We start from the raw sequence: 27,928 nt of genomic DNA, 5'->3' as shown, positions 1-27,928 counted from the left end.
TGTGGTGCTTTGGGCTTCTCAGCAAGAAGTTTGGGCCATGCTGAGGCCAGATGCTGCATGTTTGGGGTTTGTGAACCTTTGACAGATTTTAGGGATGTCTGAAGCATGAGCCAAGACAGGCTGTTTGTATGGAAAAGCCACTGAATTTAGCTTGGGTGGGTCCCCAAGTTGGATTGGACAAGATCTCCGGGAATCACCAGGGCAGGGTGGATGAATGGTGTTAGCCAGGTTGATGGAGACTCAGATATGGCAGCTGCCTGCATCTGCACACTATGTGGGGGGTGGAGGGGACTCAACAAAGGAATATGGATTCTGCCAGCACTTCTGTCTGAAAGAAAGCTGGCCTTCCAGCCCTCTCTCTGAAGCCAGACAATTCAGTTCCTCCCCATATATCCCTGGTGCCTTGTAAGCTGCTGCCCTAGTGCTGGAGCTCAGAGCAAGTAAGTAAGTCCTTGCACAGGCCCTTTAAGAGCAGTGCTGGGATTCCAGCTGTCCTCCATCTCCCTCAGCCACAATCTCCACTGGTTTTCACAGCCAGAAGTTATGGGGACTTCTCTCCCTGGCACTGGAACCCTGTGCTTAGGAGCCTGGTGTTGGGCTGAGACCCCTTGCTCCTCAGCGGGGACCTCTGCAACAAAGCTATCCCTCCTGATTTTTAACCACCACATGTGGGGATGGGGACCAGCCCATTCCACGTCCCTGCTCCTTCTACCAGTCTCCTCATGGTTTCTGTATGTCCTTAGTTGTAGGACTTCTATACAGCTAGACTTCAGGAGATTCTCAATGATGGTTGTTCTGTAGTTTAGTTGTAATTTTGATGTGGTTGTAAGAGGAGGCAAGCACAGTGTTAACCTACTCTGCCATCTTAACAGGAAATCTGTCATTGTGGTTTTAATTTGCATTTCCCTGATGATTAGTGACGTTGAGCATCTTTTCTTAAGTCTATTGGCCATCTGTATGTCCTCTTTGGAGAAATGAGACAGACTTGGTTTAAAAATAATAATAATAAGGATAATCTGGAACTCAGATGGCAGCTCAGATAAAGTACTCCACAACCCTCATTGAGATTTCTTGGGAGGCTTCCCCACATCCCTCCAATCTGAGTCATGCCCCCTCCCACGAGCCCCCAGGGCTTCCCTCTGTCATGGCAGTCACCAGACTGTAATGCATGTTTCTACTGCTAGGCTTTAATCTCAGTGAGGGCAAGATAGAGACTGGCATGTGTAGGCAATAAACTAGTGTTTGTTGAATAAACAGCCCAAGCTGTGGGTGTGTGAGGCATCACATAGAGCAGCTTTCAGATTTTCCAGATTTCAGACTGAGATTGATTTTTATAACATTGAGCATTCTATATTTCCGTGGAAGGAACTAGGCAATGTGGCAAGTTGCTAAATTTAGAATCAGATTTAGAAGAGCTGAGCAGTTTTGTGTCACATAATTAAGACCTGAGGGTGACGAGGGGATAACACTCCCTTTACTAAGAGGAATTTACTAAAAACGGATTTCCCTATATTTAAAGCTTATGATGGTTCTCAAATGTTATGCTAATCAGTAAATGATGTTACACGCATTTTGGAAATATGAATGCTATAGAAATGCTAATTTTCGTAAAAAAATACATACTACCTTTCTTCTGATAGGAAGTAGTAAACATGTCTTTTGAAGGGAAGACATAATTTAAACTACTTTGGTTTGCATTTCTGTTTCTTTAATAAGCTCCTATGGAAATCAGAGATAAGAACTTTATTTTGGATGTCCTTTTTCATGTAGTCAATTGCCCATCTGGGCAATGGGCTAGGGACTGAGACTTAGAAGAGGATGTGTGGTTTGCTGAGGTGTGCCAGGCTCTTCCTTTGTTCCTAAGGGTAATTAATACAAACTTAGGCAGAGGAATTAGGTGATTTCCTTCTCAACAAAAAAGTAGGTATTACTGTTTGTCTACCCTGCTCATGGTTATTTGCTGACTATTTTTCAACTCTCCTTGGAAAAGGGTTTGAGTGAGGTACATGGTTTTGCAGAATTATTAAGGAAACTCATAAATTATGGTTCCTCCTGAGGACAGGGTACATGCAAAATAGCTATAACCAAATGTAAAATAACTAATAAATACAAAATAACTGGATAATAGCCACATAACTACATAGAACCAAAGACAACAATAGTTCAATAAGTGCCTTTATTATAACTATAGCAACGTGATAAGCTGCAAGACCAGAGGTTCTGGGCAGCATGATGGCATTTGTGCCATTAGATGGCCATGGCCTCAGCCAAGAAACAACTCATGTGGAATGGGGTCCCACTGCTGCCCTCCCCTCTTCTCCAAGCCTGTTACCTTCTGATTACCCCCACAGCTGCTCAGAGGTATGGTCGCAAAGATTACGTACACATATGTGCACTGCAGCATAGTTCCTAAAACTAGAAAGAAATTGAGTGTGTAAACTGTGGGTCAGCCACATGATGGAATGCCAATCATTCTTCAGAAATCAAATTGAGGGAGAATAGCCCCTGACATGGGAAAAGGTTCAGATTGTATAGCATGTGTTTGTGGTGTCTTTTCTACATTAGTATTGGGTGTAGGCTAAAAGCTCAGATTTTAGAGTAGAACTGTGGCCCTGGTCTGCCAGTTGGGTGACTTCTGTGAGTTATTTAACCTCTCAAAAGTTAAGTCTCCTGATTTCTACATTGGGCTAATAATAAGAACTCCTGCATAGGGTTGTCCTGAACGTGAATGAGATACCCCATATAAAGTATTTAACACCGTACCTGGCACACGATAGGTATTTTTCCAAAAAGTTCAGCGTATTTTATGGAGGAGAAATGCTGTCAAGGAAGGAAGGGGTGGGTTGTCAATTCTGTAAACACTGCCTTAAGATACAAGCCAGCGGCAGGACCTACATGAATAGGAGGAGGGGGAGGGGCACAGGGCACAGTGCTGGGCACAGGGCAAGTTTGATGAAGATTCTGAGTTCCATTTGAATTTCTAAGTTTGGTAGTCATCTCATTCTGATGTGGAATTTCAGCTAGAACTTTATTTTCTGATTGGTTGTTCCTGAGACCACACTTGGGAAAAGATGTCTTGAGCCAGGACAGCTCCTTGCTCAGAAGTTTATATGCATCCAACAGACGGGATGACCAGCTGCTAAGGCATTATGAGACACTGGTGTCTTGACTCTTGAAATCACAGAACAATGGTGAGCTATACTCAATTTTTAGCAGCCCATTCTCCAAAAAGAAGCGACACTCCCAACACCTTACTCTTTGATGGCAGGCGGCAATCACACCCTGGTTATACTCATCTGCTTAATTGGTCTCTAACCCTTGATTCTATAAGAGACTTATGTGTATATGCACTCATTAAAGCCCACACTTGGCAAGGTGAATCTGTTCTTACTATCTTAAGTACACAGTGAGTTTTCCCCATGTAGGAATTCCTATCAGTATCTAATCCGCGTCACATGTTCTATAACTTCATTTGATGATGCTTTCTTTTGCCTCCTGGTTGTCACCACATGTGTCTCCTGTTTCCACGATCAGGGACCAGTCCTTACTGGATCAAGTCTGCCACAGTCTAAGTACTTTGGGGTAGCTTAAGTGCCTCCTAGTCAAGCGCCTTTGTAGGGGTACACCATCATATTAAACTACAGGTTAGAGGGGTGCAAATGGAGGGTATGTCCATGCTATCATAAAGAATGGCTTTGATGAGCATTCTCTGTATATCCCAAGACAGTCCATGCACAACCACAGGCTGACACGCCACGTCATATAAAATATGCATATATTTCATCTCAAATAGAGAACATGTTCAATCTAAATTTGTTGTGAGACTTGGAAAATGGTCTAGGAGTTTGGGAGATTTAAGGAACACAGAACAGCTGATCCTGTGTCTCCTCAATCACATCAAAACCAGGAAATGGAAATACGCGTACATCGGCTTTTCAAAAAACATCATGGTTTGGAGGAACTTACATATTAGTTTTACAATCCAAGAAGTACATGGGATGTGAATGGTGTTTCAGATTAAAACAGAAAAAGCTCTATTGAGTCTTTTACAGAATAATGTCAGGATGTACTAAATCACTTGTTTAGCCTCAGGCAGGGAAAGAATCCCCAAGAGCTCTGATGTGTGCCTCTGACTTCTTCTTTTGTGGGCGGCAGATAGGCGTCAGTCTGCAGAAGATCCAGAATGGACAGGAGCTAGCACAGGGAGAGTTCCCAAAACTCCACGCCCCTCTTCCATCATCCCTTGAACTAGAAGGCACTCGGTTGGTTGAATTGAATTGAATTTCCTGCCGTGTACATAGAACTACCAATGCTCAATAAATACTCACTGACTTGAATTTCTGGACAAGACTGACTTGGGCTCTCCTACACAGACAGCAGGCTCCTGTGGCAATAGACATCTCTTCCTGAATTTTCTCTTCATCTTCTGGTCCCTTTTATACATTTAGTTGTTCATAGGTTTGGTCAGGAAAAGGTACATTCTTTGTGCATTCGTCTTTCATACATGTCATACTTTTAAACTCAAGAAAAGTTACTTTTGAAACATCAAAAGAATTAATATTTTAAGCCATGAGCGAAGGTAGCTATGTATTCATTTTAAGGCTTTTATTATCATTTTTAAGGCAAATGAACAGGTTTTCATGTTAGAACTGTAACACAAACGTTGTACATATCCTTCCTTTATATATTCATTCCCTTCATTCTAAGACTGTTGCTGGTATATTTTCCACATATATTTTCATGTCAGTGTGACATTCTAACTGCCCCTGCCTTTTTCTCACCACTGGGCACCCACCTTGCCATCTCCTCCTCCTATATCTCATCTGTGCAGGGGGCTCTGTTTTGGCCTATAAATTCCACACACCTGTTTCTTATGTCATTCCCCCTGATACAAAATGATGCCAGTGGCCTGTGAGCCTGCACTATTAATTATTACCACATGGGGTTTCCATGACCCTGTTCCTACCTGTAGCAATTCTAATAATAGTCATTCATCAAGAACTGAACATATGCCAAGACCAGTGCTAAATGTGGTACATATATTATCCTCTAATTCCTACAACATTCTATGAGAGGACTTCATTTTCTGTTACTTCCTGTGTCACTTAATTAGGTAATTTTCAAGGTATTTGTCTACTTCATCTAAATTTTCAAATTTATTAGTATGCAGTTGTTCTTAACATCCTCTTATGGTCTCTTTAATGTCTCTAATATCTGCATGGTGTTCTTTTTTCATTCCTGATATTGCTAGGTTTTGCCTTCACCCTTTTTCTCTTGACCACTTTCCTCAGGAATTTATGAAATTATTCATCTTTTCAAAACTCAACTTTTGGCTTTGACTTTCTCTATAATGCATTTTTTTATTCATTAGTTTTTGCTCTTATGTTTAATATTTTGTCCTTTCTACTTTCTTGGGGTTAAATTTTTCTTGAGATGGAAGCTTAGGTGATTGATTTTTCAGCTTTTCTTCTTGTCTAATATATTACCTGTAAGACCTCTATGCACTACTTTAGCTGCATTCTGCAAATACTGATATTTCGTTACTATGATACAATTTTTAAAGTTGTATTTTCCATTGAGATCTTTGTTGACCCATCATTACTTGGAATAATGAAATGTTTCATTTACAACCACTTGGAGATTTTCTAGTTGGCTTTTTGTTACTGGTTTCTAACTGAATTTCACTATAGCCAGAGAATATACTCTGTAATATTTAAATGCTCTGAACTGTGTTAAAGGTTGACTTTATGGCCCAGCATATAGTCTATTTAGGCAAACATTCCATTCTACTCGAAAGGAATATGTATGCTGCATTTGTTAGTTGTAGTGTTCTATATATGTTACTTAGGTCAAGTTTATTAATTGTTCAAATCTCCCTATCTCTATTGATTTTTTTTCTTATGGTTGTTCTATTAGTTATCCAGGGAGTTGTGTACAAGTTTCTAACTGTGATTATAAACTTGTCTCCTTTTAGTTCTGCCAGTTTTCAGTTTTTATAGTTTGGGAATATTTTTCGGTCTACATAAAATTATTTTCTTCTCGAGCCTTCCTTCCACTGCCTTTCCTCCCCTCCCATCTCCGGTTAGACTTACTGGTGGAATTTGGAGCTGAGAAAGGAATAAACCAGAGTAGGAATCAGTGACTGTCAGATGCTGGCACATCTAAGCAGGTGAACTCATGGGAACTTAGGGGACTTACAGCCATGAGTCCCTTAAGGACTTACAGCCCTGTCCTTGAAGACAAGGTTGGCTGTCGTGAATATAAGAAGAAACTCTCTCCTCTGAGTTCCGTGATAATTTGGGATATAAAGAAACCGATTACTGTCTTATTTGGAATGGAAGACAACATTGTGATTTTTTTTTCTCAAAGAGGAAGAATAAATGTTGAAACTGTTGGTTTTCAAAGGAAGAAACAATTGAGGTGTTGGGTGTTTTGTTTAAGTTGTGTTAGTAACTCCTGTCCAACTGCCTAAATTTTCCTTTGTTTTTACTTGTGCTTGGAATGGAACCAAGTTTTGTTTCATATAACCGTATCTCCCACATATAAAGAGTATTTTTCTTCTAGCTTATTTTCTTCACATGGCTGGGTCCTTTATGCCCTAATGTGTTTGTTCAGAATTTGCCCTGGAAATTCCTTCCATCGATTCCCTTTGGTTAGTTATTTGGAGAAAGAGAGATAGACAGGGACACGAGGCTTTAAAGTGATAGGTGCTTGCCAACACCTTCACTCATTCAATTGGTTATTGTATGCTTACAAACCCCTAAAACATGCCTGAAACTGTGCTACTTGCTGGAATTAAAGAAATGAATGAAACCCTACCCCTCAAGGAACTCCCATGTTTCTTTTTTCATTTCATTTTCTTCTTTTTCCTATGCTTTTGTTTAGGAAGAATTTTGAATAGAGGCCTCATTCGAAGTCAGTCTCCTTTCACATACTTGTATAAATTATCACCATTTGCAAGAGTGGCACCCCCATGGATTGTCAGAATAATTCAGATTGTTGTGCAGTTCTGAGCAGCAGGGCAGGGAGAGCCCTGAATTTGAAGGAAAAACCTAGAGTCTCAGCTTACTTCTTAGCTGTGTGCATTCAGGCAGCTCATTCCCTTTCCTGGAGGCTCCAGCCTTTGTACCTCTTTTCCCAACCTCCAAGAGACTGAATTCTCTGTAACCTTTGTCACTCGTTGCAATAAAAAATAAAGTACTATACAAATATGCGGAAGCATTGTTTGTAATCATGTTGATTAGTGTTATCTTGTTTTCTCTTTTCGTAATGAGCTGAGGGCTTATCTTCTCTTGAACTAACTTGAACAAGCCCTTGAAGATATTAAGATCTAATGATTTTTTCCTATCAATTACATACACTCAAGCAGGGGAAAATACCATAGTGGCAATATACTATATTTTATGTTCTAGATTCATATTTTTCCCCGTCAAAGTGTGATAAAAGCAGGTATGAAACACTGATGGCATTTATTTGGCACTAGAGAGAAAATGCTACATCTTGCTTTTTTTTTTTTTTTTTAAGAGCTATTTATATGGTTTCTTTTTTTATGACTATAAAAATAACATGTTCACTTTTTAAAATTCAGAAAATCAGGGAAGTACAAACATAAAAATAAAAGTATCCAAATTTTCACTTCAGAAATAAGTACCTTTAACATCAGGGTGAGAAGACTTCCAAATAGTTTCATATACATACATACACACCCACTCCTTAGAATATTTTCCGATTTGTCTAGATTTGTAAGTTCTTCAGTAAGGTTTTTATAACTTTGTATGTGTTTATACCTTTTTGATTGTGTAAATGGATTTTTAAAATTCCAATTTCTAGCCAATTATTGATATTTCAGAGAAAAGGTTGTTTTAACTTTTATCTAGACCACCTTATCTTTTTAAACTCAAGAATGTTTTTGCTATACTCTGTTGGGTTTTTTAGGTATAATGTTCAAATCACCAGCAGAGAGAATTTTCTGTTCCATTATTTATGGTTTTCTCATTTTTAATATAATTTTTTAATCATTAAATAATAGTGAATAATTACTATCTATTCCTAATTATAATGGAAATATCTCTATAATTTCACCATTAAAATGGAACTTGTTTGGCATTTTGGTAAAAAAGCCCATGTTGTATTGAGGTATTTTCATTTATGTATGTTTTTAATTTATATATGGATAAAGTAATACATAAAAATCAAATATCAAAAACTACCACGATGCTTGTATTAACAAAAGGAGCTGCCTGACCTATGTCAACCTACTTCTAATTCATAATTCACAAAGGTGGCAATTTTTCTTACTTTTAGCTGTTTCTTCTGGTATTACCTTTTTTGATGGAACCTATTTATATTGCTATTTCTTTAGTTTTTGTTTCAAATATTGCCTGTTGACTTACTGTGGCATTATGAAACATTATCGCTTTCCTACTGTTCCTTCCCCTCTCTGCCACCCCCCACCCACTACAAGCATATGCTTCCTTTCCCTGGTCCTCCCACTATAGGTCTATCCTCTTTGTTTGGTTAAATTATTATTTTACTGTTTACACTATTATTAACAACTCATCTATGTACAACAATCACGTTTCTTTTTGTACAACCTTTTTATTTTCCTTTTAGTTGATGATTGTATGCATCGCCTATTAAATAATTTCAAAACACTACAACATATAACCTTAACATGGTCTGACACATCTGTATCCATCTTATTTGCTTTTCCTTAGCGGTCTTTCCTGGACCGCCTCCTTCATGTTCCAGTCTGAGGTGTGGGGACAGAGCCAGAAGTGCAGTTTCCAAGCTCTCAGCCTCACGTGGAAAGGTGCTGGCTTAGGTAGTAAATGGCCATCAACTGTGATTGGATGGCCATCATCTGTGGCTAGTTGGCCGTCAGCTGTAACCAGTGAGCCATTGGCCACTAATACAACTGCCGTGGCTACGCTAACAGAAAATGGGGGGCTAGCAAGAAGATAGTGGCTGAGCTGGCAAGCGTGGATTGCAGTTAGCAGGGCGGATTGCCCCTAGCAAGTGAGGTTGGTTGGCAGAGAGAAGTGGACAGCAGGTTGCAGATAGTGTGGCTCCTGCTTCCTGTGTCTCCAACCCAGCTGCCAGCGAGAATATAGTGGTATGACTCCCCTATCTATGGCTCCGTGGGTGTTCCTTTTTGGCCTCACCATGTCCTGCGTTCTTATGTGGGGAGCGGGAGCAGAGACCCCGCCTGACACCCTGCATGAGATGAGTACTGTCCCACAAGCTCTTGGTCGGTTGCCTGGAGGGGGACTTGCCCTCACCATCATGCTGGCTTCTGTCTTTAGAGTCTTCTATGCTTTTTCCTTCCCCCCACCCCATTATGGTGGAGCACATTCTTCAGTAACTTTCTGACAGAGGCTGGACTTAAGACTTTTCGTATCTGAAAAGGTGTTTATTTTATCCTCACTCTGTGTTAGATATAAAACTTATTTCCCCTGAGACTGTTTCCTAGTTTTCATTGTTACTGTTAAAATATCTGGTATAATTCAGATTTACTAGTAATCTTTGTATGTTACACAAACAATCTTTATATGTTTGTTGCCTCTCTGAAAACTTTTAGAATCTTGTTTATCTGCAATTGTTGTGCGGGGGTCCATGCTCGCTGCACCATTTGTCATGCAGGGCATCCGGCAGGGTCTCTGCTCCTGCTCCCCACATAAGAACGCAGGACATGGTGAGGCCAAAAAGGAACACCCACAGAGCCATAGATAGGGGAGTCATACCACTATATTCTTGCTGGCGGCTGGATTAGAGACACAGGAAGCAGAAGCCGCACTGTTTGCAACCCTCACTGCGCCACTTGCAGGCTCAGCCACCATCTTCTTTCTAGCCCCCATTTTTCTGCGAGCGTAGCCACAGCAGTTATATTAGTGGCCAATGGCTCACTGGTTACAGCTGACAGCCAAGTAGCCACAGCTGATGGCCATCCAATCACAGTTGATGGCCATTTACTACCTGAGCCAGCACCTTTCTGCGTGAGGCCGAGAGCCTGGAAACTGCACTTTGGGGCTCTGTCCCCACAGCAATGCTCTGAAAACATGATATGTGTATGGGTCTTTTTAAATTTCTTGCCCAGGAATTGGTAAGGTTTTTTAATTTAGAAACTTACGTCCTTCACTTCTTGCAAATCTTGCTTTATAATTTATTTTATAATTTCTTCCCCTCTGATTTTGGTTCTCTCTACATAATTGGATTTTTAATATCGTTATCCAACCCTCTAATTTCATACCCTTTATTGCTTATATTTATCTTTTTTTTTCTGCTTTTGGAAAGATCCTTTTTGCTCCTTTTGAGAATTTGATTGAGGGATTAGCTCCCCAAATATATTCTTCATGCATCAACTTTTCAACAATCATCTCAATTTCTTTATGTTCACTCTGGTTGTAAGTTAGTGCATTTGAACTTCTAGATCACCATTTCAGTTTTCAGCACTGCCAATCCTAGATTATCTTCATTGAATTTGTATTTTGGATCTTTATAATTTCTAAGAACGTTTTCTTGTTTTAGATTATTCTCTAAAATATCTTCTTGAACACCCTCAAGAATGCCTGTTTCTTTGTACACCTGAAACTAATAAAAAAAGTTATTCATGGGCAGCCACTTAGCTCAGTTGGTTAGAGCACAGTGCTCATAACAAAAGTTTGCCGATTCAATCCCCGCATGGGCCACTGTGAGCTGCGCCCTCCACAACTAGATTGAAACAGCTACTTGACTTGGTGCTGATGGGTCCTGGAAAAACTCACTTAAAATAAATAAATAAAAGGTTAAATAAATTTTCTTTCTGAATATCACCAACTGAATGATTTTTACCCTTTGACATTCCCTTTAACCTTTAAACCAATGGATTCTAAAATGTTGTTAATTAAATTGATTCAGCTGTACTGGTTTTATGACAGCTCCCAAGAATGGCTAACTGTGCCCTTCTTCATTGCTCACTCTAATTAATATATTCAGAAGAAAGAGTACTTGATTGAGAAGGGACATTCTGGCTGCAAACGTTGCTTTCAGGAAAGATCTGAAAGCCTTTCCAGAAATCTATAATTACCACTGCTGATGCATTTTCCTTTGATAGACACTTGAGGTTCGTTAGTAATGTGTTTTCAAGCTGGTGATAAACATTTTTGTAATGCTATTAAGGATACATACAAGTGATGAAATATTAAAAAATGAGACAATGGTAAACACTAAATTCAGTGTGGTGGTTGCATGAGAGGAAAGTGGTAGGGATCTGGGATCACACATGAACACACACATAACGTTACGGCAGGACTTCTCACCCTTAGCACTGTCAGCTGTGGGGCGGGATAAGTTTTTAGCGTGGGGGCTGCCCTGTGTGTTAGCAGTATCACTGAACTCTGCCCACTGGATGCTAATAGGACTCCTCCCTCCAGTTGTCACAACCAAAAATGTCTCCAAATATTACTCCATGTCCCCCAGGGGCAGGAGATAATATTGCCACTGATTGGAAAGCACTACTCTAGTCAGATTGGTATGTGTGGGGACAGAGCCAGAAATGCAGTTCCCAGGCTCTTGCCCTCACGTGGAAAGGTGCTCGCTCGGGTAGTAACTGGCCATCAATTGTGATTGGATGGCCATCAGCTGTGGCTAGTTGGCCGTCAGCTGTAACCAGTGAGCCATTGGCCACTAATATAACTGCCGTGGCTACGCTAGCAGAAAATGGGGGCCAGCAAGAAGATGGTGGCTGAGCTAGCAAGGGGGGATTGCAGCTAGCAAGTGAGGTTGTTTGGCAGGGAGAAGTGGACGGCAGGTTGCGGATAGTGTGGCTCCTGCTTCCTGTGTCTCCAACCCAGCCGCCAGCGAGAATATAGTGATATGACTCCCCTACCTATGGCTCCGTGGGTGTTCCTTTTTGGCCTCACCATGTCTTGCATTCTTATGTGGGGAGCGGGACCAGAGACCCCACATGACACCCTGCATGACAGTGTGGTTTTAGATTTTGGCAAGGGTGGAAGGTTCACAGGTGTCCATTTGTATATGGTGCTTCCTAATGTACTTACAACTTCCATATATTCTCTTGAATCCATAAATGTTAACTCATGACATTTATTAAAGCTGTTGATACTATGCTTTCCTCAGGCCACTTTCTGGAAATAAACTTGGAGGTAGAATTTGTTTATTTTCATCATGATGATGCTCAGGGAATATGGAACTTTATTTTCCACTTTTTAACCACAAGGTACTAGCATATTTACTTTGGTGTCATTATGATGAGTGTTTGACAGGATGTTTATTTTAAATGTTCAAAATTTGAAACGTTTAATTATGCAATTTGTGCAACTGGGTCTTTGATAAAAGCTGCATGAGTTTAGAGGCTAGAACTGAATATTTTTAATGAAATATTTTTTAAAAATACATAAAGGTTGTGGGACATCTAGAATTATGTATCCACAAAATGAAGTACAATATTATCTGATTAATACCATTAAAGAAACAGAACCCCTCCAAAACCAGCTTAAATAACAAGTAATTCATTCTAAAGATTTAGGGGAACTGAAGGTACGAAGTGACATTGATCTGAGGGGACAGGACAGCCATAGACTCTGTCCCACCACTGCCTCACTTGTTACTTTACTCTCTTTGGAGGAAATTTTCCTTTTATCTCTTCTCCTTATATACCTGATTCTGAATCTCTTTCTCTCTCTGTCTCTGTCTCTGTCTCTGTCTCTGTCTCTCTCTCTCTCTCCCTCTCTCTCTCTCTCGCTGTCTTTCTCTGTCTCTCTAACTTGCCTTCTCCTATCCTTCATCTGTGGGGACTTGGACAGTCGTGGCAAACTTCGTTTATAGATGACTGTTCAGCACAGCTTCTTTTAATTAACTTACTTTGTGACTCAATAGCGAAGTCCCAAAAGGACAAATTTTATTGGTTCAGCGTAGGTCAGGTGTCTTCATTTAGTTCATCAGCTGTGGACAAAAAGAGACTAAATAGAGTCATGATACCTAGATTGTCCCAGTCCGCAGGCTGTTGGCCAGGAAGAAACAGTGAACATCTAAACTATGTGTGACATCAACTAACAAAAATACCCTGTGAAGATTGTGTTTCTCTCCTGAGAGAGACCGAAAGAAAGAGAACTGCTACATATATAGGAGCTACATCTGGGTTATACAAATCTGAGCATAGGTAGAATTAAACACTTTTTATCTACATTGGAATTAAACATTAATTTCCTCAACCAGATGTCTTGTAAGTTGCTCATTTCTGCCACAGCTATCCTCCTTATGTATAAGTGTATGTGGACACCCAATGCTAATCTTCAAAATCTCTAGTATTCTATTTGGAGAACATGAGTTTCATATTAATCTAGGCAGAACAACACATTTCTGGAGCTTCAAAATGGAAATGATAAAGAATTCTTAGCAACTTTATATTGGAATAAGTATCCTGCTATGATAACTACTGTTCAACAAATAGCTGATATTATTTGCAAATCTATTTCTGATCAAAATGAGCAGTCATGGGCCTCTTACCTTCTGAGAAATGCGTCATTAGGTGATTTCGTTGTTGTGAAAACATCATAGAGTGGACTAACCCAAACCTAGATGGTACAGCCTACTACACACCCAGGCTGTATGGTGTGGCCTATTGTTCCCAGGCTACGAGCCTGTCCAGCATGTTCCTATACAAAAGAACGTGAGATTAAATCAAATACATGAGAAATGATGCAATAAGAGATGCGGTAAACAGGAAATACATGAGACTGCTGCCAGCGTCACATGACAGACTGTTTACAGGCAAAACTATTTTTTAAAGATTTTTATTAAAAATATAGCTAACATACAATATTATATTAGTTTCCGGGGTATAACCATAGTTGTTCAGCATTTATATACCTAAAGAAGTGATCTTTGTTAGGGGTTGGATTGTATCCCCCAAAGACTAGCTGAAGACCTAACCCCAGTACCTCAGAATGTGACCGTGTCTGGGAATAGGATTGCTGCAAACAGTACTTAAGATGGAGTCATATTATAGTGAGGTGGGCCCTTAACCCAACATGACTAGTGACTAGTGTCCCTCATAAGAAGAGGACAAAAGAGAGGCACACAGGGAGAAGACGTCATGTGTCCACAGAGTTGGAGATTGGAGTGATGCCACCGCAAGCCAAGGAATGACAAAGGTTGATGGCCACCACCAGAAGCTAGGAGGCAAGGACAGTGTCACCTCTGCAGGTTTCAGAGGGAGCATTACAGGACCCTGCCGACACCTTGCCCAGAACTGCCAGAATAAGTTTCTGTTGCTTTAAGCGACCCAGCTTGTAGTACTTGTTGAGGCAGCTATAGGAAACTAGTCCAGTCTTCAAAGACAAATGCTGCACCCCACAGAAGCACTTGCAGCTGTATCTCTGAGGCACAACACTCCCTCCATGCAGATTTGGGTCTCTCCATAATTGCCATGGTAACTACCTACTTAGGACATTGAGATTCGGCTCTACCCAGCTGTGCCTCCTTTGAGGCCTGTAGCTATTCCTCGGTGTTACTATCTAGGATGGCTGGAGGTCGAGGAACATCCCCCCTCCCTTCTAGGATAAATAACTGGCTTCGCCCACATAGGAAAGCCTACCTGGATGCTCACTTCTCCTCAGATCTTCTCCCAACCTCAGCCTCTCTTTTCATCCTCCCACAAGAACCCTGCTGCATAGTTTACATTTTCTCAAGGATCACAGGTTAAGTCTATAGTGTAAATCACTCCCCCTCCTTTGTGATGTCTTGGAATGTATCCTTCTGCTTACGATATTATGTCTTCCTCTGGGAATGAAGATCCTGACAATAAAGTGGGCCACCAGAATATATCCTTTTTATTGATATTGAATATTTAAGACAGAATAGCGTAGTTCATTAAATATATGCATGTAGGTCTTGAGTTTTAAAGAAATGGACGTTTAGCAGAAATTTATTTAAATGGCTTTGCATTCAGTGTACTATATGCTCCTTCTGAGAAGTTGTAAGTGCATAGTCCTGAGATGGCAATACATAAGAGCTTGATAATGGATATGGCACGTCATACTTAGAACAGGTGGTTAAATTCAGATCTTAAATGCAGGTTGTTTTATTTGTTTGTTTGTTTATTTTAACAATAGTCTGGGTGACCTAGTTAACCATTCAAAGTTCTGTTATAAGGCTTGAATCACTATTGCTTACATTAAGAGCTATTGGATAAAGAAAAGGCAGGAAGAGACCAAATCAAAATTAAGTAACGAAAAGAAAAACAAAGAAGTAAAGACAAGTGAAAGGTTAAAAGATGAAAATAATGTGTAGAAGGTGGCCAAGTTCTCGTTGAGGAGAGCTGTAATATAAACATAGCTGATCTTTTGTTGATTCAAAAATTGTGTGAAAACTATTCCAGAAGAAGTGGAAGAGAAAGGACGGTACATGTGTCTCACCATCTGGATTTGACTCAGATCTAAGTTGAGAAGCCATCTCTTATCACTATGCAGAGCCTCCTCTGCATCTCTGTAGGAAAAAGCTCCTTTTTTCTCTTTGTCTGTCTTCTTTTCAAGAACCAAGGAACTCCTCCAGGGCCTTCTGTGCACCAAACTAACGTAAATATTTGGCTTCCTTAAATTGTGATCAATGCAAACCATAAATACTGCTGTTGGTAGATGACTGATTGCGAGCTGAGGGCCTTGACACACCGGCTGACGGGCTCTTTTTGAACTCCTAGGAGCCGAGGTGACCTATATGAACATGACCGCCTACAACAAGGGCCGGCTGCAGTCCTCCTTCTGGATTGTGGACAAGCAGCACGTATACATCGGCAGCGCCGGTTTGGACTGGCGGTCCCTGGGACAGGTACTCTCCATACGATATTACTGATTGACAGGCTCTGACGTTCTGTGCGTTCCTTCTGCATGAGGTTTGAATTGTTGAGGTTTCACGATATTTTTCTCCACATTTTAGAGCAAGCTTATTTCCTTTATTTCCTTTTACTCCTTTCCTTAGACAAGGCACAGGCATTCAAGTATTGGTTTCTCTGCTGGAGGATCACTCCTTTGTCTTTGGTTTTTTTGTTGTTTGTTTTGTAGGAAAGTAGGCTGATCTTTTAAATGTTCATACATGACCTGTAGAATCGTTTGGACACTATTTCCTTTTGAAATGCATCATCATTGTGAAATGTGACAATTTCTCCACTTGAAATATGGCAAAGGCAGCAGAGTAAGGATAAGGGGCGAGTTATTTCCGATTATTCCCCTGAAGCACCAAAGCCATCCTATGTTCTGTCCTTCCTTCTGCATTCCTACGTGGTACCTCGTTTCCCTTCATATTATAGAAAAGACCAGAGTTGTCCATGAGTCAGAGGATGGAGGGGGTAAGCTCCAGAAGTCAGCTCTCTGTTTCAGAGCTTGTCAAGCTTTTTTCCTAAGGACTAGTCAATGCCATCTTATTCGTTTAACGTCATTCTCAGTAGCAACTGGAGAATTGCAGCCTCTCCACGATGGCATGGCATGGAGCTGGGGCCTCCAGGTCTGACTAGAAACATGTTCTCTGACCTGGTCCCATGGCTGGTTTGTTCTCAGCCCCTGAATTGCATTATGAGAGGGGGAGATCAACAGAGGGAATTTGTCAGATTTCTCCCCTTCAGCGTGAAGATGCAAGCAAAGTTATACTTTTAAAAACCTAAGTGGATTATCATGATATTTCTTAAGTATGGGGTAAGTGGAATCCGAGGTTAAGAAATAAACTTATTTCATGACCCATCAAAAATGCATGGAGAGGAAACTGTTAAACAACAAACTTTAACTGCCATGGCTGAAAGTCTTTTTTAAAGGAAAGGATTTATTAGGCCATTGCTAGCAAGAAAGACCAGGTCCTGGGACATACGGGCTCTGAACCACCGGCAGCAGCGCTAGGTGAAAAGACACACGCGCCGTCCTACACTTGTCAAATTTTTTTATACATCGAGTTGGGCGGAGAAGGATGTAAGCAGTTCTGGAAGAATTTACATTAGAGGTAGACAAAGGAGGGGGTGTGGAATTAGGGGACGCAGGGCAGTTCTGGCACAGGTGCAGTGTCCATGGAAGAAGTGTTTGCTCCCCTGGGTGGGTTGTGGGCAAGTCTGGCCAGTTCATTAAGAAGCAAAGGCTCCTGGGGTTTTATGACACCTGCTGTCCTGTCTTTAGAATAATCTCAGAAATAGCCACCTGGAAATTAATCCAAAGTTCCAACAGACATACAGGAATGTGAGCAGTCTTTTGTTAACTGGTCCAAACTGACTGTTCTGTCTCTTTCACTCTCCGGCTGCTGTAATTTAATTTGGAACATCTCGGAATTTTTTTCTCATCAAAACCCCTGAAGCGCTAAGCACTCTGAATATCCCCATAAAGAGAGAGAGGGTGAAGGGTCCTTCTTGCCAGCTGTCCCTGGAGACTGTCCTTGGAGGAGAGCAACCTGGGGTGGGTTGCAGAAAGGCTGCAGGCTTGAATAAAATGTATATGTTTGTGGGAAACGGTGAAGCCCTCAGTGATGTCAGGCCACATGGGACTTTCCACATGGACTTCTTTTGCGGAAAGCTGCATCTTTCTGTGTAGCTTTATATAGACTTCATTTGTCATAACCGCCTAAGGGTGGATATTATCTCCATCTTCCAAGTGAAGATAATATTGGAAAAATGGAAGCAGAACCGATTCTATTGTTGCCCTTCTCTCCTGTTAAAATAGTAAAACACTCTCTAACCTGTGTAGTAATTAGGCATTTGGAGAAGGTTCTCATAGTCTTTAGATTGATGGTGAAGTTGGTGGAGTCTGCATCTTTCAGTTTATTCCTGGCAATTTGGGACTCAGGTATGAATCAGCCCAAAGTCGCCATTTTCTCATCTTTCCACTGCTAAACCGAACTCTTCAAAACTAAAATAAATCTCATTTCTATTCTCTATTGTCTTTTCCTCCTGGAAGAGACTATGTTCTTTAATGGGGGTGGAGAGGAGACATAGCTGGGATGTGGGCAGGGTTCAAAACTTTTCTGCATGAACATTTAACATCCCATTAGCCCCCCTGCATCTGTATTGAGACTTCTCTTTCAGCGACACCCACCCTTCCCCTCCTCTCCACACTTACGCACAAATGCTGTCTCCTACCTTGTCCACCCTTTCTCCATAGTTTTCCATATTTGGGATCATGTTATTACACTTAATCATCTATCTTAAATTAGTTTCCCTTTCAACTGTGCTTGACTGGGGGATTTTTCTTGGTCGACCTCAGTATGACATAAACCATGGCACAGCAGGACCCATGCATTAGAACAGGTTTTAATTTAAGCAAAGTTGTGTGTGAAGCTAACAATTACACGAATTATAATACATTTTCCAAGTGTCAAATTTAACCTAAATCATCAGCTTTATATTTTGTGAAGTTTTCCAGTGAGAGCAGATTATCGCTTTATTAGTTATCGCCTTAAATCTAGGATAAGTAGGAGAAATAATACAACTAATAATAATAACAGCTTCAGTGTATTGAGGGGTTTCTCTATACTAGGCATTCTTCTAAGCATTTAAAGAGTATGAACTCATTTAATTTGTACAATAACCCTTTCTTATAAATGTTACTGTCATCACTTTATTTTACAAAGGTGGAAGCTGAGACACACATAAGTAACTTACCCAAGGTCACCTTCCAGGATATGGCAAAGCTAGAATTCATACCCAGGCACTCTAGCTCCAAAGCCTTCACTCTTATGCCACTGCTATTAATTTTAAACAATGAATTACATTTATCAAAAATCATTTTCTTTCATGATCTTGCTGTAATGCTAAGCTATAGATTTCCTCTCTAACACTCTTTCCTTGAAGAAAAGCTAACACTATTCATCAGAAAAACCCTTCACTCACTCACATCTGATTGCAAACCCATGATGATATTATGATCACAGAATGGCACCTACTGTTGCTCAGGTACTTGAGTTCTGAGAACTCAGCTTAATCTCTGGGTTGAATTGCAAAGGCTAGGAAGTCAATTTGTTTGTGCTTCTGTATTCCTCTCTTCCAGAGGTGGGCTGTGTGCTCCTAGAATCCATGGCCACAGGGAGTCCTGTGGGAGGAAAGCAAACACCCCCACAGGCTTTCCCACAGAGGGGTCTGGATTTGTAACCCTTAGGGGCTCCCAAAAACATCATGGAGGGAACAAAAAAGCACTAACAAAGCAAACAAAAGACTAGCTAGTGTGTGAAGGAGAAAGAAAAGGGCACAGCAGTCTTCAAACCTCAGGACTCTGGAGGCGTGATTCTGAAATAGGAGAAGCTGGGAAAGAAAACCTGAAAATCATATTTTAAGAAAAAGTTGCTTTTACATATTTTTTGAACATACCCCCTTAAGTGAAGGACTGGCCTGGAGTTGAAGGCAGGATTCAGTAGGTTCGTTGACCACAAGAATCTGGCACCTCTGGAGATGGGAGATTTTTAAATAAATAATATTTTTTACAATAATTAGAACAAAGAGGAATGCCACTTAAACTCGGTTAATGTGTATTTTGGTCTTAGTCCACCTTTATTGTATAAAAGACCTAAAGGGTATACATTAAAACAGGCCAGCTCTTGGGGTGCACAGGCTCAGGAGCAGTAAAAGGAGTTTCTTCCAGTGACCGCCGGCACCCTGTGCTGGTGGTGGGACCATGTGGCAACCCAGGTGGATGGCACAGCCAGAGGGAACAGTGGGCATGATTTCTAGCATCTGGAGTTGGGCCACTGAGAGAAGGACCGTAGTGTCAGGAGGAAGGGGCAGCTGCGATGTGCAATGGGCAGCTGGAGAACCAGCAAAGAGATTGGCTGATATTAATGCTTTTTATCTACTAGCTTGAGCACATGAGTAGTAATAGTTCTTGGCTGACCTTAAAGCTGCTGACTTCATCATAGCTGCTATTTCTGACAATAGCCATTTGGAATATTGAGGAGAGCTGCCCCTCCCTCTGCCTCACCAAGATCAGACTCCCTAGTTGAAATCATAGCCTGACGTTCGCAAGGACAAAGCGTGCCAAGACTTAAAGAGCCTTTGATTCCGTCTTCTTGTCCCCCTTTCTTTCAATGAAAAGAACAAAGAACTGGGGTACAGTCTTGAAGACCCAATGGGCATGCCAGTGGGCAGGAGGAGGTCTCTGTTTTTATAGCTGCTAGCACTGAGCTGACATTTTTCTCAGAATTGATGAGGTTCGGAAGACATGTCTTAGCACCATGTCTAGGGATGTGGTGCCTTGGTAATGCAGGTAACTAGATACCAGGACGAAAATGGAAACAAAGCAAGGCAAAAGGCAGTTCAACTGCAAATACAACAGAAAATAATTAATGTTTCTTTTGCAACATGAAAACAAGGAAAAGAAAGACTTGATTCTCCCAATATTGAGTTAGAAGATTATCTGGTCTGCTTCGAAAGGGCAGTTTTGTTTGCATATACAAGCTAAAGTAACGGAAGGAAGGAAGGAAGTCCCTGTTTCTTACAAAAGAAATGTATTAGGAGATTGTATTTTCAATAACAAAGTCCTGCTTACTTTCTACAATTTTTAAAGTAACTATTTGGCAGATAATGTTGTTCAAAAGAGGCATAAGTAGGAAATCCTCTTTCCCAATCTCCCGTGGGAGACATTCTCACAAAGCCAGTTATTATCTGTGCAATTAAGTGAAGAAATAAGCGCACCATTGCTCTCTTCTGTTTGCCTTTCCTAAAATGAGATTAGTCAGTAGGTCATTTCCAGTTGTTTCCAAAATTCTCCCTCATAGCCCTCCAACACGTATTCTTAATGGCATGGTAATCTGAAATATCTATAATGGTTCCTTATGTGACATGTCTCGAGATCTCTATCCTGGCCACTTTCTAGATATAATCCATTTGGTTAAAGTCCCTCCTAAAATACGATGCCCAAAATTCAATACGATACTTCAAAAGTGGCCACGCCATGGGGCTTGTAGTCCTAAGAGCATTATATTTCTGAAAACATTGGCTATGTCTAGATTCACTGTTTTGCCAGCCTTGTTGTTTTTGTTGTTTGTTACCAAGCTTGATGCTTGGTGATATAGCCTAGTGATTGGAGCCCAACAGGACTGAAATGGAATTTTTTTCTACCTTTAATAATTATATGACCCTGGGCAAGTTTTTTCATTTCTGTGAGCTTCAATCTCTACAACTGAACAAATAACGCAAACCTCGATCGAGTGGGATATTCTAACACACCCTGGCACTGAACCTGCTCAATAAATTGTAGTCCTAGAGTTGATGACAAGTAATCTTTTTTTCCTCCTTGATCGGTTATCTAGATCAATAGGTCAAGAGAATACCAGAGACTCTAGTTTTTATTTATTGTGCTTGGCAAAGATTTCAAAAATCTCCTTAAGTTTGTCCAAAAACACATGGGTTGCCTAACAGCACAGGAAGGTGGGTGGCTGCACGCAGGGGGTGTGGGCCAGGGGCTGTGTTCCTCTGAGGGGAGGTCTGTCATGTCATGCCTAGAGCTAGATTCTACATCCTGTGCTGTTCAAAGTTTTTTATCAGTGGTGATATATTAAAAGCTGTTGACCATATTCACAAGTAGTGCAAATCTGGGAAAAGAGTTCCACCTAGGTGTTCAGAAACAAAACTTAAAAGAAATTTTAACAAGTTAATGAGACCCATGCCAGCAAGAGGAAATTGAACAAGGGTGTGGAAATAAATGAAAACCATCCAGATGAGAATAAGCAAAATCTGTTTGTTCAAAGCTTGCTATAGGAAGGGAGTCAGCCACCATCACTCGTGTTTTGCAGAGACCCAAAGACAGGCAGAGGGGTGGGGAAGCTTCAAAGTGGGAAGAAGAGAGGGCTTCAGGGAACCCTGATTAGGGGCTTCTGGAGTAGGAAAGTTGTAGGCTGGCTAACTAGAAGTGGGGTATAACGTGTGATTAGTTAGAGGTACATGTTTGACTTTCTCCAGTGGGCCTTAATTGGAAGCAGGGCAAAAGGAGAGTTATTATGTCCTGGCCAGTTGGGGGCTCAATGCTACAGGTCTTATTGTTTGGTTTTCTGGGCTGGTTGCTGCAGGTTGTGGGTTAGAGACCTGTTTTTATATACGGTGTGCCCAATGTCCATTTGTATATTCAGTCTCTCACAGATACATAAAGCCTTAATCCCCTCCGCTCCCACTATCTGCCTCCCCACAGACTGCTTTGAGAATCCCAGGTAGCTGTCCAGATGCCAGTATTGAGAAAGGGATGAGGGGCCCACCTGACCATGGTTAACTACTTGACACCCCAGCCCCTGTTTCGGTACTGGGCACACACTAGGTGCTTACATTAGATGCATGAATTAACAGACTAGAGTGTGTCCAATAACCGTGTAAGTCTTAAAGCCATACCATGTGAGAACTGGCACCGGAGACTGGAAATTACTGGAGAAAAGATGTCCATCAGTGTAAGCGAGAACTTTCTAACGCAAAAGGACAGGCCAACTTTGTGAGGGAGTCAGCGCCCTGTCACAGGCAGGGATTCAGAGGAGGAAATGTCCTGGGGACTGCAGATGGTTCGGCATTACTGGACCGTGTATTTGAGGGCGGGAAGAGATGGCAGGCGTTCAGGTAACGCTGGTCTCTTCATCAGAGCTTGCACCCTGTGAGCAAGCATCATTATCACTGTACACAACTCTGTACACAGCAGGAGGAATCAGGACACAGCTGCTTCCCCACCTTGACTCAGGGACCACAGTGCAGGTGTGAGCGTGCCCAAGAGCCCGGCCCACTCACTCTGTACGGTGGGCTTGGTGACAGAGCGGTGACCTCCTTCAAAGCTGGTCCACACCAGTTCAGTAACATTTCTAACATTGCCCTCGTGAGGGTTGAGAATTTGTTATTCATTATGAAAATAAAATTGTATATGCCTAAAAATACTACTGTAAACCACGGGGTTTGGTTTTGTTTTGTTTTTGATATTGAGGCAAAACTCTAATTGGCAAAGCTCATTGACTATATACATACAGATTTTATTTCCTTCAACAAAAGTTTATTAAAAATGTTAACACTGGATTTCTCTGAGGGCTTAGTCAGGCCTAAGAAATGCATTTGTTTTAACAACTATACTAACAAAGATTCACTTAGGTGAATTTTATTGCCCCATTCTTCTTACTTCATGGCTTTTGTATTTTAATTGGAAAAAAGTGGAACATATTATCTCGATACAGTGACTTGCGAGAACACTGCTTTTATACCCATAAATCATTCTGAATACGTCAAGTGTTACCGCTCAAGCATCTGTTATTATAATTAGCTGTCACTTCAGTCCTTTGTTGTTGAATTCACCAAAATGTAACTCATATTTTGAAAAACGTTTTCTGAAGTTTAATTCCCACAGCAACTGTGTGCGGAGAACTGGCTCCTTTGCCTGGCACCACCTTACCATGGACTCCTAACCCCACCCACAAACTGCTCAATTGCTCCTATGTTGTTTTAGTCAAAGCTTAAGAATGGCCTAAAGATACTCTTTGACTTCTGAATTGCCTGCGATGCAAGATGTGTTTGTTCTAGAAACGGTGGGCCTGAGTTTCATTCTCAGAAGCCTGTGGGGAAAATCGTGCTTCATAACAAAGCAAGATTAAGATAAACCAAAACCTATAGGTATGGATGTTCATAGGTTCATTGTTGTAAGAGCTTTGTACTTTTTAGAAATTTCCCCTGCACATTGATTGACTTAGTCTTCACAACAGCCCTGTGTGACACGTGGGACAGGCTTTAGATGCTTCATTTTACAAATCAGATAACTGTCTCCGAGAGGCCAGTTGAAGAAGGCCCTGGAATTATTCCATCAGTTAGCATCAGAGTTAGGACTGGAACCCAAACTTCTGGTTTAGGTAACACTCCTTTGCTGTGCTACACTCTTTCTCTTAATAATAATTGGCTGCATCAGTGGTTCAAATATATAGCAACATCCCACATCTACAGTAATATCCCAAAGATCTAGAAACTGGGTATTTGAGAGCATTCTCTTAACTGGAATAAAACCAAGAACCAAAAAATATGAAACAGACCCTGCACAGCCAAACTCCCAAAAACTATACCCGTTGACACCTTAGGGCCTTATTCAAGATCTGTTTACACTTCGGCTCACCACAGGTCTAATGAATTTCCAAGCTTTTGCCAGTAAGAAGTCACACGACAGAAGAACAGACAAGTGAGAACTGTCCAGACAAGTGAGAACTGTCCATGGGGCAGGAGTGAACACTGACCATTAAAAGTAACACATGAGTTTGAAGATTCCCATCTTTATGAACCAATCTGTGTGAGCCAGCCGAAGGCCTCACAGCCGGTTCCCCAGGCTCCTGGCCTGCAGGGTGACCCCAATTTTCCCTTTAGAAAAAGGGAAAACAGTCCACTCGTTGCCTCCTGTTGAGGACACAAGAAGTGTGCTTAAACTTTTGAGACACCGATCCATCAAAACAGCTGACGTCCGTAGAACTGCCAAAGCAGCGATGTCCAATAGATACATACCACAAACCACTGATGCAAACCACGTATGTAATTTAAAAGTTTCTAGTAGCCACATGAGAATGTAAGAAGAAACAAATCAAATTAGTGTTAATAATATTTTTGTGTAATGTCATATATCCTAAATATTATCATTTCAGTGTGTCCTCAATATAATATAAAGCTTTTTTTTTTTTTTTTTTTTTGGAAGTGAGTCTTCAGAATCCAGTGGGACTTTACACTCACAGCTCATCTCAATGCAGACTAACCACATTTCAAATACTCAGGAACCACATGTGACTAATGGCAATCTTGGTAGCACAGGTCTGGAGCATCTCTTTCTTTAATAGGAAGCAGAATATGTTTTTTCTAAGTTAATCACAAGCTTAAAGACCTAAGGCTTTTACTCGGAAATGCTAGTTTTCTGTCTGGCAAACAGACCAAGGTCAACTGAAAGGACCAGTCATTGTGACGTCACATCCGCTGCAGTCCAGCGGCCTGCGGTGCCGCACACTTCCGGACTTCGAAAGCTGCAAAAGCTTTTCATGCCATTCAACACATGGCACTGACGTAAATTACGTATTTTTACTTCCAAATGTATGGATTGGGCTCCGCCTCCTTAGAAATGAGTTTGATGTTGTTCTCAGAAGTCAAATATTTATCATCTTTATCTGCCAAGAGTTTTTAGCAGGGAACATCTCTGCAACGTGTTTTGCCTGCTGCAAACGTGTCATTTCCCTGCTCCATTATTTTCATTCATTTATTCATTCCTTCATTCAGCAGATTTGTTTAGCCTCTACTTTGTGCCAGGCTGTATTGAGTGTGCCAGGGGTATAAAGATGCAGAAGCCAGGTTCCTTTTCTTTAAAGAGCTCACATTATACAAAGAAGATAAGCAAGTAAACAAATACCCAGGGTGCCAAAAAAATGTATACAAGTGGACACTTTGGTCAACGTTGTTCAAGCAGTAGTTCGCTGTAATCAGAAGTGTCTGGACGCTGATGGTAACCACTTTGAGCACCTCTTGTTATTGCAGAAGTTACACGTGACTTGTATTCATCTTTTGTTATCGGTATATATTGAGTATTACAATTTTCATACCTTTTTTTTTTTCCTTTCTTAAAATGTGTATAAGTTTTTTTTTGGCACCCTCTGTGTTTATAATACAGTTTGATGCATGTGTAATTAACTCAGACTAGAGGAGGGGTCTGGGTTGGTTTCCTAGAGGAGGTGGTGCCTGAGCTGAACTTGAGGGCTACCTGGAGAGGAGCTAAGTGAAGAGAGGGGAGAGAGGTTTTCCTTCTCACACAGATGGGAGAAGACCTGGCTGGTTCAGAGGAAAAGCAGTTATACACGATACCACCTTGAATGGAGGGAGGAGATGGAGAGGTCTTGGGGCCTCAGGTGTCATGCAGAGAAGCATGGATTTAGCGTAAAGTTTGTGGAAAACTTGGAAGGGTTTTAGGCAGAAGAGCGACGGCTGTGGAGAAATGGATTGGACGGACTACAGACTGGAGTAAGGGATACCACTTAGGAAGCAGTTGCAGAAATGGGGCGGGTGAGGGTGCTGGACAAGGTGAGTTCCTCACCCAAGGTCATGGCTGAATCAAGTTCACAGCAGTGAGGAAGGGCAGGAGGGGAGAGTCCCCCCCTGGACTGGCTGAGCTGCCCCAGTCTGGCTCATTGTCTCTACTTTAGGTTCCTCTTTGTCACATTTCAAACCTGAAAGAAGCCCCAGGTTGAGTCAGGGTGATCATGAGGTGAGTCATGAGGTGATCACCCACTCACCTCATACTTGGAAGAGTGTAACGTCATCCCATTTCTGTAAACAAAGCCCCAAACGTACATATGCACATGTGAGCATGTATGCCGATATGCACAGAAGAGTCTGGAAAGACACACCACACTGTTCACAGGGATTGCCTCTGGAGAGGGAGCAGAGGTAGAGGAGGAAGGGCTTCTTGCTCCTCCAAAGACACCCTCACTGCTCCAAAGTATTCCTTTGCAAGTGTATGGTAACCATTTATACTTACATAGAATTATGTTGTAAAATATATTTAATTTTAATTCAATAGATCAAGCATATATAACATAAGCATTTACTGTCTATGCGTATACGTGTGTGTGTGTGTATGAGTGAGACACCGCAGGAGAAGTTTAATTGCCCCAATAGGCAATATCTAGGGCCTGCCCCTAGGGTCCCTCATCAAAGACCTTTCTGTGGTCAAAGGGTACAAACTTCCAGTTCCCAGGTGAATGCATTCTGGGGACCTAATGCACAGCATGGTGATATCACAATACTGTACTGTATACGTGGAAGTTGGTAAGAGAGTAGATCTTAGCAACAACAACCACAAAAGTAACTGTGAATTGATGGGTGTGTCAGCTAACCTTATTTTGTTGATCACGTCACAGTATATACACATATCAGATCATCACGCTATACACCTTAAACTTACAAAATATTATATGTGAATTAATATATTTCAATAAAGCTAGGGGGAAAAAAATTCCTAACCTCCTGGGCCCCTAAATAATAAGTGCCACTGTAATGCTGGCCCAGGCCTGACCCCTACTGGGTATCAGTTGTCAATGACTTTGAGATCGTCCAACGACCTCCACGCGGGATTACTCCTCCCCCCATAAAATCCTAACTGTACGAGGAGGTTCTGTGGGAATTCTTGTAATGCTTTCATCATGTACAAATGTTTTTCAGATTTGTTCATTAGTAAAATTTCAAGTATTTTATTTGCCTTCTAGCTACTGTTATTTTTCAATCTGGATGTCAAATTAATTTTAATTCACTTGCTTCTGTCTAGGTAATGTTTTTTTCCTTTGGCCAACTTTCACCCCAAACCAAACAAATAACAACAGAAATTGCTCAGACCACAGTCACATTCCAGTGCATATTCTACTCTACCTCAAAGCCCCACCAGTTCTCATTTATTTCTGCCCATCCCCTCACCTGAGACAAATTCCTACTTCTCCCTCCTCTCTCTTGGCCCTTTGCCCCGTTCACTTGGGTTTCAACCCTTCTTTGAGTTACATGTGTTAACTCTTGACTTTGAGTCCTTATTTCTTTATTTCTAAACTTAAATCCTTGAGCAAATTAAAGGATTTATAAAATGATTAGACTTCTTCCCTTTGTTTCACATTCAGTAATCTCAAATAGCTTTTTTCGTGGGGAGGGAGAGGAAGACAGATTTTCCTGAATTCCCTGTGGGTCCATCACTGTAGAGGTCCGCAGATGGAATTGTCGTGCAATGTGGGGACACACAGGGCATGGAGGGCCCTGAGAAGCTAGTCCTGGATCCTTCTCTAACTCTGAAATACCTGCCAGACAGCCTCAGAGACTTTGTCTAAAACAGATGGGAAATACCATAATTCAGGCAGCCCCAAATGTTTTTACTTTCAAGTTATTTTAGTTGGCAGTGTCATTTTCTTGGTATCACTTGGTGGTTACACCCAGCTCCAAGAAAAGAGTGAGAGAGACTGC

General features: G+C 41.2%; 1 protein-coding gene across 7 annotated transcripts in view; it reads left to right on the top strand.

Annotated features, from left to right (window-relative positions):
- Positions 1 to 27,928, top strand: part of PLD5 (phospholipase D family member 5) — a 233,198-nt gene that overhangs the window by 165,912 nt on the left and 39,358 nt on the right. For all 7 annotated transcript variants that reach the window (XM_019746839.2, XM_019746842.2, XM_019746840.2 and 4 more), the window contains one exon: positions 15,698 to 15,825. In XM_019746839.2, coding sequence (XP_019602398.2) covers positions 15,698 to 15,825 — 128 coding nt within the window. The remainder of the gene's footprint in view (positions 1 to 15,697; positions 15,826 to 27,928) is intronic.

Source organism: Rhinolophus sinicus, linkage group LG12 (assembly GCF_036562045.2).
Source record: "Rhinolophus sinicus isolate RSC01 linkage group LG12, ASM3656204v1, whole genome shotgun sequence".
In the NCBI taxonomy this organism is placed as follows: domain Eukaryota; kingdom Metazoa; phylum Chordata; class Mammalia; order Chiroptera; family Rhinolophidae; genus Rhinolophus; species Rhinolophus sinicus.
The sequence above is the reverse complement of the archived record's forward strand: the minus strand, read 5'-3'. Positions and strand labels throughout refer to the sequence as shown.